This window comes from Gymnoscopelus microlampas (assembly GCF_963454915.1).
Source record: "Gymnoscopelus microlampas genome assembly, chromosome: 10".
NCBI classification, from domain to species: Eukaryota; Metazoa; Chordata; class Actinopteri; order Myctophiformes; family Myctophidae; genus Gymnoscopelus; species Gymnoscopelus microlampas.
The window spans coordinates 17,182,971-17,195,997 of NC_139947.1; the positions used below are offsets into that span (position 1 = coordinate 17,182,971).

At 39.9% G+C, this 13,027-nt stretch overlaps 1 protein-coding gene across 1 annotated transcript; it reads right to left on the reverse strand.

Moving 5' to 3' along the window:
* Positions 1 to 3,043: 3,043 nt before the first annotated feature.
* Positions 3,044 to 11,911, reverse strand: creld1b (cysteine-rich with EGF-like domains 1b). The gene is made up of 11 exons (XM_084069726.1): positions 11,706 to 11,911; positions 10,139 to 10,275; positions 9,959 to 10,041; positions 9,030 to 9,144; positions 8,159 to 8,246; positions 7,014 to 7,193; positions 6,615 to 6,710; positions 6,432 to 6,515; positions 5,664 to 5,759; positions 5,413 to 5,553; positions 3,044 to 4,514 (listed from the first exon to the last, which is right to left on the reverse strand). The coding sequence occupies exons 2-11, from the start codon at positions 10,256 to 10,258 to the stop codon at positions 4,294 to 4,296; spliced, it is 1,224 nt and encodes a 407-aa protein (XP_083925852.1). The 5' UTR covers positions 10,259 to 10,275; positions 11,706 to 11,911; the 3' UTR covers positions 3,044 to 4,293.
* Between the last annotated feature and the right edge of the window lie 1,116 nt (positions 11,912 to 13,027).

A 13,027-nucleotide genomic window follows, 5' to 3' on the forward strand; every position in this document is an offset into this window, starting at 1 on the left:
GCAATACAATATACAACAAGGTAATAAAAGCAATAGGAAAACAATTTTAACGACAAACATAAGGTTAAAAAGTACATGTAAGACACACACCAACCCTCTTTAAAAACCTTAACAGCAATGGGGAATGTACAGAACTAGGGGGACGATAAATAGAATGTGGTGTGAGGTAAGGATAGAATATACACAACGTGAAAGTTGGCAGTGTTGGCTTCTTTCTCCATGTTATATTCCTTGGCCGTGCACCTAGACTCTTGATTTTGGGAGTGTTGCGGGCATTCAGGTTTTTCTACAGTATACACATAAATATATATATTTGTACACTGCATATGTAATTATGTATTTATGCATGAATCAGTCCCCTAGTACCCAAGCTCTAGAGCCATCTTCTGACAGTTTCTTGGCTGTTAAATGTGATAGGTGTTCTAATTCAACATTGATGATGTTACACTCTGCCCCAGTTTTGTCTTGATGGGTGACTGATCTCCAGGGCAACAGTTGCCACTGCAAAACATTCAGTGAGTACATAGGCATTTAGGACTTAATATCTTACTATCTAGATTATACATGTTATTACAAACCTTATGTAGTTGTAGTTTTGTTAAGATTAACAAGTGTATTGGATTAAGGAGAACACAATCTAGGAGCTGACCATGTTTTTATTTATTTTTTAAAAACCTCATTGCACAAAGCCTGATTCAAGAGACCTGAACTACACGATGAAACTTCGTAAGTACAAGCTTTTGTTCTTCTACAATGTTGCTGGTGGAATGTTTTAACTGCACCCATTGATTGATGGATTGATTGACTTTTTCTTTTCTACCAAAACCACAGCTGCTCTCTGTGTGGCCTCCACACCTGTGTCGTTTCGTCGCACCACGCCTCCTGCACGTCAGAGTCGATGCCTGATTGTGAAATCCTTGGCATTGCCCACCATCTCAACAGATGTCAGTATGATTATGCAAATATTCCCTGCTGTTAGAAACGCCTGTATGCTACCTATACACCATATGCTGTTCCACTTGATCAGCGTCTGACACTTGGCGGTTTTCTACAAGTCTGCACTATTTTCTTAATTTAACCAACTCCAACTCCAAGAGTGCACAATTGTAACCACCAAATGGGTTACATTTGTACTCTCTCAGAGTTAACTTAACACTGATGCTTTTATATTGTATACTTTAAATTTTACACTGCCTGTCTACTGTACTGTGTTGCACTATATTGCGCCACTTTACATGGTGCAACAATTTGACTGACCTTGCTGTATTGTATGGTGTCTGTCGTACTTGTGCTTATTCAAGACATGTGTCTATAGTGTACTTTGAATAAAATGTTTCTCGTTTTGACTCTAAATGTGATGTTCAGCGTATCCCCAGGCTAGACCCTCTACATCCGCCTATGGTCAGTAGACGCACGGTTAGCCTAGAGACGTCGCTGGTGCATCAACACAACCATCAGAGGACATTGATCATGCAGAGGAGAGAGCATTGCAGGTGAAATACTCTTGACCAACGATTAATGGTTGACTGCAGAAATCCATACAATAGGTAACGGCCGATTTATATCGGGCTGCAACTATCGATTCTTTTCTTAGCGATTATTGTCGCTTCCTTTTTCGATTAATCAAAGAATTCGAGAAGCATGTTTATTTTATATCAACAAATCGATGCAAAAACTAATTTGTTTTTATAATCACAAAAAAATAGCAAAAATAACGGATATACAAGCCATATGTCACATCATGACACATTGTCAGGTTGTAGATATGCTAACCCTATATAATTCATTATATCTTTTTGATAAAGTAGTCAATTACTTCATGAAAATCAATATGTTTTTATAATCGATTAAATTGAATAGTTTGATTAACTGTTGCACCCATAGATTCACAGCACATGTCTACTTCTATGGACATCTGAGTCTCTTCAGTCACTAACCTTTTGTCTGTTGGTTGTTTCAGATATCACCAAGTTTGGAGAAGACCCTTTTATGGTACCAGCACTGAGAGAGATGAGTACAGGTGAAACATGTGTTAGTATTGTTGGTGATCATACGCTGTAGTATGCTGATGTGTAACAGCACCACTCCCTATCTGGAGATCAGATATCACTGTATGGATGCTGTCAACATAGCGCCACCTGGCTTCTAAATTCTAAATTGCCTGTGTATAATATATTGATACTGTATTCTACACACCTCAGTTTCTCATTTCACTGCACATACTTGTATGAGCATAACAGATCTTGCTTTTAAGTTCTGCAAACTCTCTCATTTTGAATTAGGAAGGAACTGCGTGACAACCTGATTAGACAGATGGAGGAGAAAAGGTTAGCACTGAGACTGCAGCGGGCCGTTAAGGTGAAAGACGGCCAGTATGTATGTGAAATGGATCGCCTTGCTCTGTCCAGGGACAGAGAGGAGAGAATCAAGGACCACAGAGCCATGGCACTGTGCAGAGACGCAAACAAGATGGTACTGTACAATAATATGCCTAATTTATGCTTGTATGAACCAGGCTACTATATACAGTCACAAAAACACACATACAGTATCCACTGCATGTCTGCTTTTGTTTCATACTATGTGTAACACCAGTGCAATCTAATCTGTACTCTCTAATCATGCAGCCTGCTCTCATGTTACACTGATAAGCTAATGTTCGAGGTTTTCACTCATTCGTGTGTGTGTGTGTGTGTGTGTGTGTGTGTGTGTGTGTAGCTAATGGAGCAGAGATGGAAGGACAGGGCATTAGCGCGTTCCCTGGAGGCTGTGAAGGAGACGGAACGACTACGACTCAACCCCATTAACTGGAGTGGAACTCTGAAATAGCCTACAACCCCATGACCAGGAACTGTCACCTAACCCTTGGAAATTAATCCAACAGACATTCCACAAGCTACATTATTATTCTCAATACTAATTTTATTGAAAGTGCAAACAAAGCTCAACATATATAAATAAAAAACATGAGTGAATGATAATTTGTTGTAAAAAACTGAATAGAGTTCACATTGTTGACACAAAGTCTGAAATGTACTGACAAAACAAAAAACAAGATGGACCGATATTAAATATTTCATTTGTCAGATAGACAATGCTGGTAAACTTAACATAATTTCTTAAACTTTGCATGGAGAAAAACAGCATATATCAATATTTCTTTCTAAAATATTGCAGTAGAAATAAGTTAAAAACAAAACATAAATGGTAGCAGTATGCCGATTAAGATTGACATTTTATCCACGGTATATTCTCCCTTAGATTCATAGTTTCTTAACCCAACCATTTAAAAATAGTAGTGATAAAGCAGCCGTTAAATTCAGTCTTCCATGCCTATCAGACGAAGAAATAAACAAATAAAACACAGTACATCACCGTCATTGCAAATCCTATTCTCATGCATTCATACCAAAGGAATCATCTCTCAAAAGTAGATAGGTAGAAAATCATAACAGACATAAAATGACCAGTGGTATAGTGGATAAATAACAGTGTTTCCAATAGATTTGTCAGGAGTAAGTGGGAATGATTCAATTCCCTCCTTATCTTGGGCTCCATAGCCATAGCAGCAAGCCTAAGGTTTCAATGACCTGGCTCGGTCCTACTTATCCTATAGAATAAATAAATAAATAAATGAAACATGGACGTGACAAGTTCTCAGACGTGTGGAAGAAAGAAGACATCATTTCTTGAGCAACATTTTGGTTGGATAAAACATAGAAATGCATAATAACTTGGTAACAATCAGTTGAGGTCTTATTCATTTAACCATTTAAACCCTATATACTTCGTTGACCAGAGTCCCCCAGGGGTCTATCCTTGGCCCCCTTCTCTTTTCACACCGAAAATAGCTGATCTACAAGCTCACAACGCGTCACATTACGTCGTTATGAGCTTGTAGATCTGCTATTTTTGCAGAATGTTCACCCCCTGAATATCGACACTAGGGTTTAAGTGGTTAAGCCCGTTTCCAAGGACGTTAAGGTAGGGAATGAAGTTCAGCTCCATTATCAGTGCAGCAGTGTCAGTTCCTCAAGAATCCTGGCTCCAATAGCTCAGTTCCCTTACATGGCCTCACTCTCTCATTCTAATTTCTTGCCTTCAAGTTCTTAATCTTTCTACATATACTATTCATAAAAACTATGAATGTGAACTATTCAGTACTTCCCCAAACCCGCAAATAAATCCCTGATAGGCTAGCCTTGCAGAAATACGTTCCTGTCCCACAGGAATCTACCCTCCTTGGCTGACATTCCAAGTTCTTCTCTCGAACCCTTGGATCATTGAGAGGTTTTAGCGTCCCTTGAGGAACCCATCCAATATGGCGTCTCCTTTCTCTGTCAGCCAGTATCCCGCCATAGCAGCCACGCCCCCGATGAAGATGGCAGTGAAGACCATGTCGCCCTTTGCGGCAAGTGTTGCAAGTGCACATATCACCACACCAAAGAACATCTGCTGCAGTACCAAAACCTCGTCTTCTGGTATGTCATCAAAAAGGCCCTTTTCTGGATCAACTGAGGGGATGAATAAACCAGAGTTTACCGGCAAAGTCTAGAAAGTTGTGAGCAGTTTGACATGGGAGGAAAGTAACAATTACGTAATTAATTAAGTAACGTCTTTACTGCAATCGAGAAGGAGGTTAGGATAAACTTTAGATATCAAGTTGCTTTTCATGTACAACACATGTTTAATCACTTATGTTAAAAAATACACTGTTTACTAGTTAATCCAACTTTCGAGTGTGGTACAAAATTGATAACCACGTTTACGGAACTGGGTTAGTTGAATGTATTAATATTTGTCGACTTTCATTTATTTTCATTACCAATTTAAATAAGCCATATCTAGGCAAGAATTACAGAGTAGCCTACAGTTATGCATGCTGTTATGACACAATCGGGAGATTACAATTTAGGCATTTAGCAGATGCTAAACACACCCACACAAGCAGAGAGATTCAGTAGCGGAGCTGCTACTGCTGAAGCGCATCACAGCCACAGGCAACCAAAACACACTGGGATAAAACTAATGCATGCATTTAATAGTGTGACGATCTGCGATATCGTCTGTAACTCATTTTCGTCCTGAGGCAATAATATTATTGTTATTTATTGAACAAGCCTAGTCTGAAGGGGTGAGTTTTCAGACTGTGAAGGAAAAGGTTTCTTTTAACGTCTTTTCCCTCTTTAAGTCAGTCCTTGACAAAGCTCATGCCATTTACTTCACTTGTAAGTCGCTCTGATTGTGTCTACTAAATGCCTAATTTGTTATTGTACTGAAATGAAGAGCGATTGGTTGGTAGGACGGCTTCATATTGAAACAATTACGGTCACAATGCCACATTGAATAGTATATTAAGTACTCATTTCACCCCTGGTAGTTTGTGTGCGTGTGTGTCTATGACTAACATACCGTTTGGCTTGTTCTCCACACATATGCTATCTCTTCGGATGAAGCCCTCAGCACAGTCACAGTGAAAGGAACCCTCCTCGTTGATACAGGCCTCATTCAGCCCTGGGCATGCTATCGCACGTTCATTACACTCATCTATGTCTGTGCAAGAAAAACAAGAAAGACAGATTTTATTAGCAGAATTAGACAGAAAATGCAATGTATGTAGAAAGGAGTAATACGTAATAAATACATAAGCAGTAATCCATTACCAAGACACTTGGCTCCTTTAAGCCGGTAGCCGCGGGAACATTTCCTGCAGCGGGCCGGACCACTGCCCATACACCCGTTACATGCTTGATCACAGCCTGCATACAGGTAGAGCAGAGGTTTGCATTTAGCACCATTAGGAAAAACAGCAATATCATAGCAGCTACCTCATGAACCTGTGATTGTATGATGGAAGAATGTAAGTACAAAGAAAGAAAGCAAGAATTTTGCAGCTATAGTATGCTGCCCTACAAAGCCAAAGTGCAGTAACTACGTTTTTGGACACACCGACTTATTTGTGTATCCCAAACGTCAAATTAGCCTTCGTGATTTTTGGGAATAAACAATTACCTCAAGAACAGATATATACAATTAGTGTAATATCACTTATATGCTGATATCTTATTTGGCTGACCAGTTGAAATACTTTTAAACCCATTTATCAGTTAATTGTTTGGGCTTTGTAGGGCAGTATGGCTTATATTTATCACTGGGGGGGGGGGCAGCCTGCATTTCAATCAAATAACAGTTTTGCTCAAAGTAACAAACAAAGGTAAGTCTAAAAAACATGTCTGTGAAAAGACTACAGTCATACAGGTGCAACACTTAAAATAAAAATGCTGCTGCAAATTTAACACAAATTGTGAAATATTGTTTCAGTTAACCTCTTCTCGCTTAATAAAGCAGCATCTTTGCGTGCAATAGATATGGCAGTGTAAATACAGACACAAGAGCAGTAACTCACATGGCTACAGGACAATGGAGCTTACCTCTGCACTCATATGATCCATCCGTGTTATGACAGTAGGTGTTAGAGGGGCAGCGGGCCAGCTCTGTGCCGCACTCGTCGATATCTAAACGAGGCATGCAGGAAAAGTTAAGCAACAAAATGCCAAGACCAAAGACAAAATCATTAACCGTGTTTAACATGTGACCTTCCGGGGAGGACTCACCCACACACTTGTTATCATGGAGCATCCAGCCTGGTTTGCAGTCCAGACACTTGAAGTCTTGTGGACCTGCGCATTTCTTACATGAGTGGTAGCAAGCTACACATGGATCGAAAAAGAGAGAAAGGCGCGAGTCAGTAACTTAGTCTTGACTTCAGTCAATCCCGCTGCGAGCTGGAAGAAAAGGTCCTATAAATGAGAACAAGTACTGCAACTGTCAATTATCTTAATTAAAATAATTCTAATTGATAATTACGCATCACGATGCATTGTGAGCTTGTAGACCTGCTGTTTGCTATTTTTGAAAAATATTTTCATAATAGATTAAACCGATTACTTAAATGAACTGTTGCACCCCTAATATGAAGAACTGAATTACTGAATGAGTTGGTGAATGGATACCTGCACAGGCTCCTGTACTGTGGTTGGAACCCTTCTCTCTGTAGTAGCCGTCAGCACAGGTCTGACATAGAGGACCCGAGTATCCAGGGTCACAGACGCACTCTCCATCTCCCAAGCGGGTACCTTCTCCTTCACATCGGCCCAGACCTCCGCAGATTCCGCCTGGGCCAGATGGACACTCTGTAACATTCAAAACAACAGACAACAGCTTGGAATCAAAACCATAACATTACAAATGCACATGATAAGGTTTTGGTTTTGTGTCAACCTTTCATGTTGAGTCTGCAACCAATATCCCTGCTTGTTAATTAATAACAAAAGTCGCAAAGCCTTTCAGGCTGTAGCTGCCAAACTTTGGAATGCTCTTCCACAGGTCTTGAGAGCTGCAGCCTTTTTAAGAACAACCTTAAAACGCTACTATTTGAACAAGCGTTTTCAGAAGGTACATGATTTTATTTCCATGTTTGTGTTTTTGTCTGCCGTCTTGCATGAGATGAATTGTACAGGCCTTTTCTGTTCTAACTGCTTTAATGCCTTATGTTTTGTTTTTAATCCCACTGTATGTAAAGCACTTTGAGATCTCTCTGTGAGAAGTGCTATATAAATAAAATGTACTTACTTACTTGACATCCAACTAGCCAATTACAACACAAGTGTCACTCTGGGCTGTGGGATGTAAACAGCAACCACACCTCTGTTCATGGGATCTAAATGATCTATGGTAATCTCAGTGCAAAAAAGACTAAAGTGCAGCCATACGCCATGCTATACAGGTTTACAAGGTTTGTTACAAAATGTGAGTAAATGTGGGATTAGCTTTACCCCATTTCTGAGAACAGTTTGGGGATGAAGAGTGACATGTATTACTTTTCTCACTTGGACAGTTGCGACAATATACTACTCAGTATAACTTCAATTAAAAATGGAGGCATGCTTGAGAATCAGTTCAGACTGTGAAAAATGAAATTGTGATTGTGATTTTAAGAGTGTCCATTTTTTCTTACACCGTGTGAACTATCTTGCCTATTAAGTACTTTTTGTTTTAAAATTGTCCTCCCTGTCCGGCTTCCCTCCCCTGAACACGGCCAATTGTGGCTTCGAAGGATTCGAACCCCTAGAATAAACTTTAACAATGTATTCCAAACCTTTGCAGTCTGGTCCAAAGCGTCCTGGCAGACAGCACACTCTCAGCTCCTGTATACACAGCCACTCAACTAAGTCTGGGGCTTCCTCCTGCCTGCACGACACACAAAACAATCATAATTATGTCACCAGTTTAAATGAATGTGGAGTATACTGTAAAAGTACAGAATATTAGTTGAAGCACATCAGTACTGTTATAACAGTAAAACATTAAAACGCTATTTTGTCCATGATGGATAGCAGGATGACATACATGATATAACAAGGGTCTTCAACAGGGGGTCTGGGACCCCTAGGGGGTCACATCTTTGTGTGATAGGATTTTTTTCTTTTATATACTGTATATACTTCAACCCTAGCATCCCTATTCTGAGGGGAACATTAGCCAAAAATAGGCTGATCTACAAGCTCACAACGCCTCGAAGTGCGAGCTGTTTTGACCTTGTAGATATGCCATTTTTTGGCAAAGACGTTTGGTGTAGATGGAAAAAAGAGCAGACCAAGTACAGAGCCAAAGGTCAAGTTTACTAAGTATTGAGGGTTTAAGTGCAATGTCTGATAAGACACATTAACATGAATCCAACATATTAATAGAAAAGATAAGTCAACAAACCAAAAAACATTAATTTACACAACACTAATGATAGTGCTGTCAAACAAGTCTATGAAGCTATCTATGAAATCGATGAAAACATTTAATCTGCAACATAATTTTATACAATATGTAGTGGGGGTCCCTGCTTCATCTCTCTCTCTCTCTGCTAAGGGGTCCTTGGCCTGAAAAACGTTGAGGACACCTATATACTAGTAGTTTCGTCCTTGATATGAGGCATTGACGTGAGCTGACTCACATGACATTGGGAGTATTTATACTTGCCTATGGAACCACCATGTCTCCACTTGATCCTCGATCTGCTCCAGCAGTTGGTTACATTCAAAGTCTGTTTTCTCACATACAGACTCCACAATCTCCAGAAGACGAGTCTCACTAAAACAGGGGAAACAGTTAGCAATTCAAAGAAGACTACACTGAAATTATTATGCAGCATTTTCAGATTTTTGACGATCTATTTATCTATCTAGGTCTAGGTTTTGCCCTTCTACTCTTTAACTCATTTGCAGAAAAAACTGCAGGTTAGTGTAGACTGGTGTGTGCAGACACATGCAGGTACATGTAACCACTAGTCAGTCAGTAAAGCTCTGTGAGCAGGAGAACTCAATCAACATGGTCCGCAGTCAGGATTTTATTGCTCCAACTGACTACCCTAACCATCAGCAATGACTGCATAATATCCACAAAAAAAGTGGCCAGATTCTCCTTTAAGCATACACACACCATAATCTGCCCGCTCCATGTCCTCCACACACTTTCTGTATGGCCTAATTTTGTGATGCTTTAAAGCTGAGCCTTTTGATGCCCTGGAAAAGACCAGTTCACTAACCACATTCAATTTTATCAGGCCAGTGCATCAACTTACATCGTACTATTTGAATATGTTAGCTGATGATAGGGCCTTTATATCAGTGTTTCCCAAACAGTGGGTCAGGACCCATTTTATAGGTCGCGAGTAAATATCCCACAATTTTTCCTTTCAAGAGATAAAAACATTTATACAAATTCAAACAGTTTTCAAAAGAATTTCATATATTTGAAAAAAAAACCTAAGAAATTCGCAGCTTGTAGATCAGCTATTTCACTTTCGCGTCCCGGGGACACAATCAAACCACTGGATTAAGTCCAATGCACAAAGCCCTAATCTAACAAAATGGAATTCATTGTCCAATGCAGAAAATAGTCTTACCTGCGGGCATACTTAGCCAGCTTCTCCTCCTCCCAAGCGGTGTTTCCGCCCCCAAAGTTTTTATTGGCTGTTCTCTCCAAGCCCTGCAGAGTGTAAATATATGAGTAAAACAACACTTCAAAACAACACAACAAAAGCATGACGTGTAAGTGTGTGGGTCGTACTGTAGTGGCACGGTACCTTAATAAAATTCTCTGTGAGTTTTCGGCAGGTCTGGCACGGTGCCGTCTGAACCCTCACCACCGAGAGCTCTGACAGGAGCACAAAGGCGGGCAGGAAGGGCCACGATCGCCACCACATGTCTGACTATTAAATTTCTGAAATTATGTACACACACAATTAATGGAAATGTTTCAGCTGTAATATAACAATGTATTATAATGATTTCTTTCGAGTGAATATTATCCGAACAGCATTATTTCTGTAGATAGCTAACATTTCCTATAGTCAAGTGGGTCTGGTGGTCGGGATGCTCAGTGGTGGAAAGTAACTAAGTACATTTACTTAAGTACTCCAATTAAGTACAAGTTTGAGTTATTTGTACTTTACTTGAGTATTTCCAATTTCCAATACTTTTACTTCTACTCCACTACATCTCGGATCCAAATATTGTACTTTTACTCCACAACATTTATTTGAAAACTTTAGTCACTAGTTACTTTGTAGATTTTGTTTATTATTACAAAATATACATTAACCACTTCAGCCCTATATACATTTCGGCCATTGCAATGCGACACATTGTGAGCTTGTAGATCTGCTATTTTCAAAAGATTTTATACATTTTAAAACTTGAAATGGGACATTCTGCATAATGAGTACTTTTACGTTTGGTACTTTAAGTACATTTTGATTACTTTTGTACTTTTACTCGAGTACATTTTTGAATTCCGAACTTTTACTCGTAACAGAGTATTTCTACATTGCAGTATTGATACTTTTACTTAAGTAAAAAATGTGAGTACTTTTTCCACCACTGGGGATCCTCCATGCATCCTCAGCCAGCTCAGCATCAGCACCAAGATGCAGATAGCCAGTTAGCAGCACCTAGCTAAGGTCAATGGGAAGCTACTATAGCGTGTGCTGCTGCTGCTACTACCACAGACAACAAGCCACGTTTTAATGTCTTTTGAGTTTAATCAACTCAGTAATAAGGAACTATACATCAATTCAAGAGGCAATTAAGTAGTTTGTTTGCTGTTTTCCTCTAGCTGGTCCTATAGCCATGGATCACACGACGCTCGTCTGTCACGAGCGTCATGGCTGAACATCAACCTGGTGTTTGCACTTTCTCCATTCATGGCCCGTACATCTACATAAACGTTCAAATTTAAAATATAACGTGCTTACCCCATGGCTACGGATGTTACAATTCTACTCGGGCCCTCAGAAGTACCCGTGTCTTCCGTATTGTTCAATAAAATGCATTTTAATTTGATCGGTGGCCATTTTCTCCAAATTTCTTCCACGCGACCCTATCTGTTGGGAGCTGTATTGCACACTGATACATTATAACTATATGAGAAAATGGCCGCCGATCGGATTAAAATGCTTGTTATTAAACAATACGGAAGATACGGGTACTTACACCCACCCGTAATGAATTGTAACATCCGTGGCCATGGGGTAAGCACTTTATATTTGAAATCTGAACGTTTATGTAGATGTACGGGCTGTTAATGGAGAAAGTGCAAAAACCAGGTTGAATTTTCGTCATGACTGTTATGATATTCAGGGCTAGTCCTACCTGGAATATGCGGTTAGTGGCGGACGATTTGCTTCTTCTGGTTCCGTGGTGGCACCTCCTCGCACAAACAATCATAATAACCACAAGTTAACCTCCATTTTGTCTCTATGCCGCAGTAATATTATCCCGTTATTCGCCGTGTATCAGTCTTTTTTTTCGTTGTCTGACTGCTGAAGCTACAGTGAATGAGAGGCTTCTTTCTAGTCGCTTCTTTCTCTTCCGTCTGTCTTTGCAGCTGCTGAACAATGTTACCAGGTTTCGCGAGAGAAACAAGCAACCAGGTCTAGGAAAACAAGCCCAAAAAAAGCAACTATTAGAACATAATGAGCACTTTAAATGCATTGGCTATTTGAAAATAGAGGCTATTTTCAAAAACTCTTGCAATAAAATGTGGAATATTTGGAATATTTTTTTTGAAACATTCTAACGCAAATCGAAATCTGGTACGGGGCTGCCTGGCACAAAACATTTTCAGATGGGGATTATTAGGGAGAAATACATATTAATTTGGGGGTCCATGACATGAAACTATCTGGTTAAAATAATGTAAAAATTGTAAGCAAGCCCAAATAAGCAACTACTCTTTAGAAACAAGCCCAAAAACCGCAACCCGCGGCCGCAACTAACCAATATTTACAAGCAACTTCACAGGAAAATAAGCCCAAAGTCGCTTATAATAAGCGGACATGGCAACACTGCTGCCGAGCCTGCAGCAAGCTGGGCCCCGCCCACATCCCCTGGGAGTCACTTTAACAAACCAATCACTGACGCCCGATGTCCCAGCTGCACGACAGACGGTGTGCCAGTGCCACAACAGCTGTGGGGTGTGGGGGTCCCCAGTCCCCATGGAGTCCTTTATAGGGAGGGGGGGAGGGGGGGAGGGGGGGAGGGGGTCCCCAGCTAAATGACCCAGCCAAATTATTTATAGCAATGGTCAAACTTTTTTGTTAAAGGTAGGGTAAGTGATTTACTTTGGTTAAAATAAGTGTTAAATAGCTCTATATTCTGATAGTACTCATTGTGTTTGTTACATAGAGTGTAATGATTACTACCAGGCCTGGAATTTCATCTTTAAATGGGCAAGGCCACTTGGCCTTGGAAATATTTTGAGGTCACAAAGGCCAAATACAAGGACAGAAAGGCCATCAAGTAAAACACTGATATTAAGTTGACTGAAATTGTTTTATTTCATTATTTATTGATGTAACTATTATTAATCATCCTTTTTGTCACTCTTTTTGGCAATCAATGCTCTTGCAAGGGCCTCGTTCAGTTGCATATGTCCTTCTCTGACCACAAACGGTTCATGTCTGTGAAGACTA

Coding starts and splice junctions, on each gene's coding strand:
- creld1b (XM_084069726.1), bottom strand. CDS start 10,258: ATGTGGTGGCGATCGTGGCCCTTCCTGCCCGCCTTTGTGCTCCTGTCA. Junction 6,516..6,614: donor CCATGATAACAAGTGTGTGG/GTGAGTCCTCCC, acceptor TGCCTCGTTTAG/ATATCGACGAGTGCGGCACA. Junction 5,554..5,663: donor TAAAGGAGCCAAGTGTCTTG/GTAATGGATTAC, acceptor TTTCTTGCACAG/ACATAGATGAGTGTAATGAA.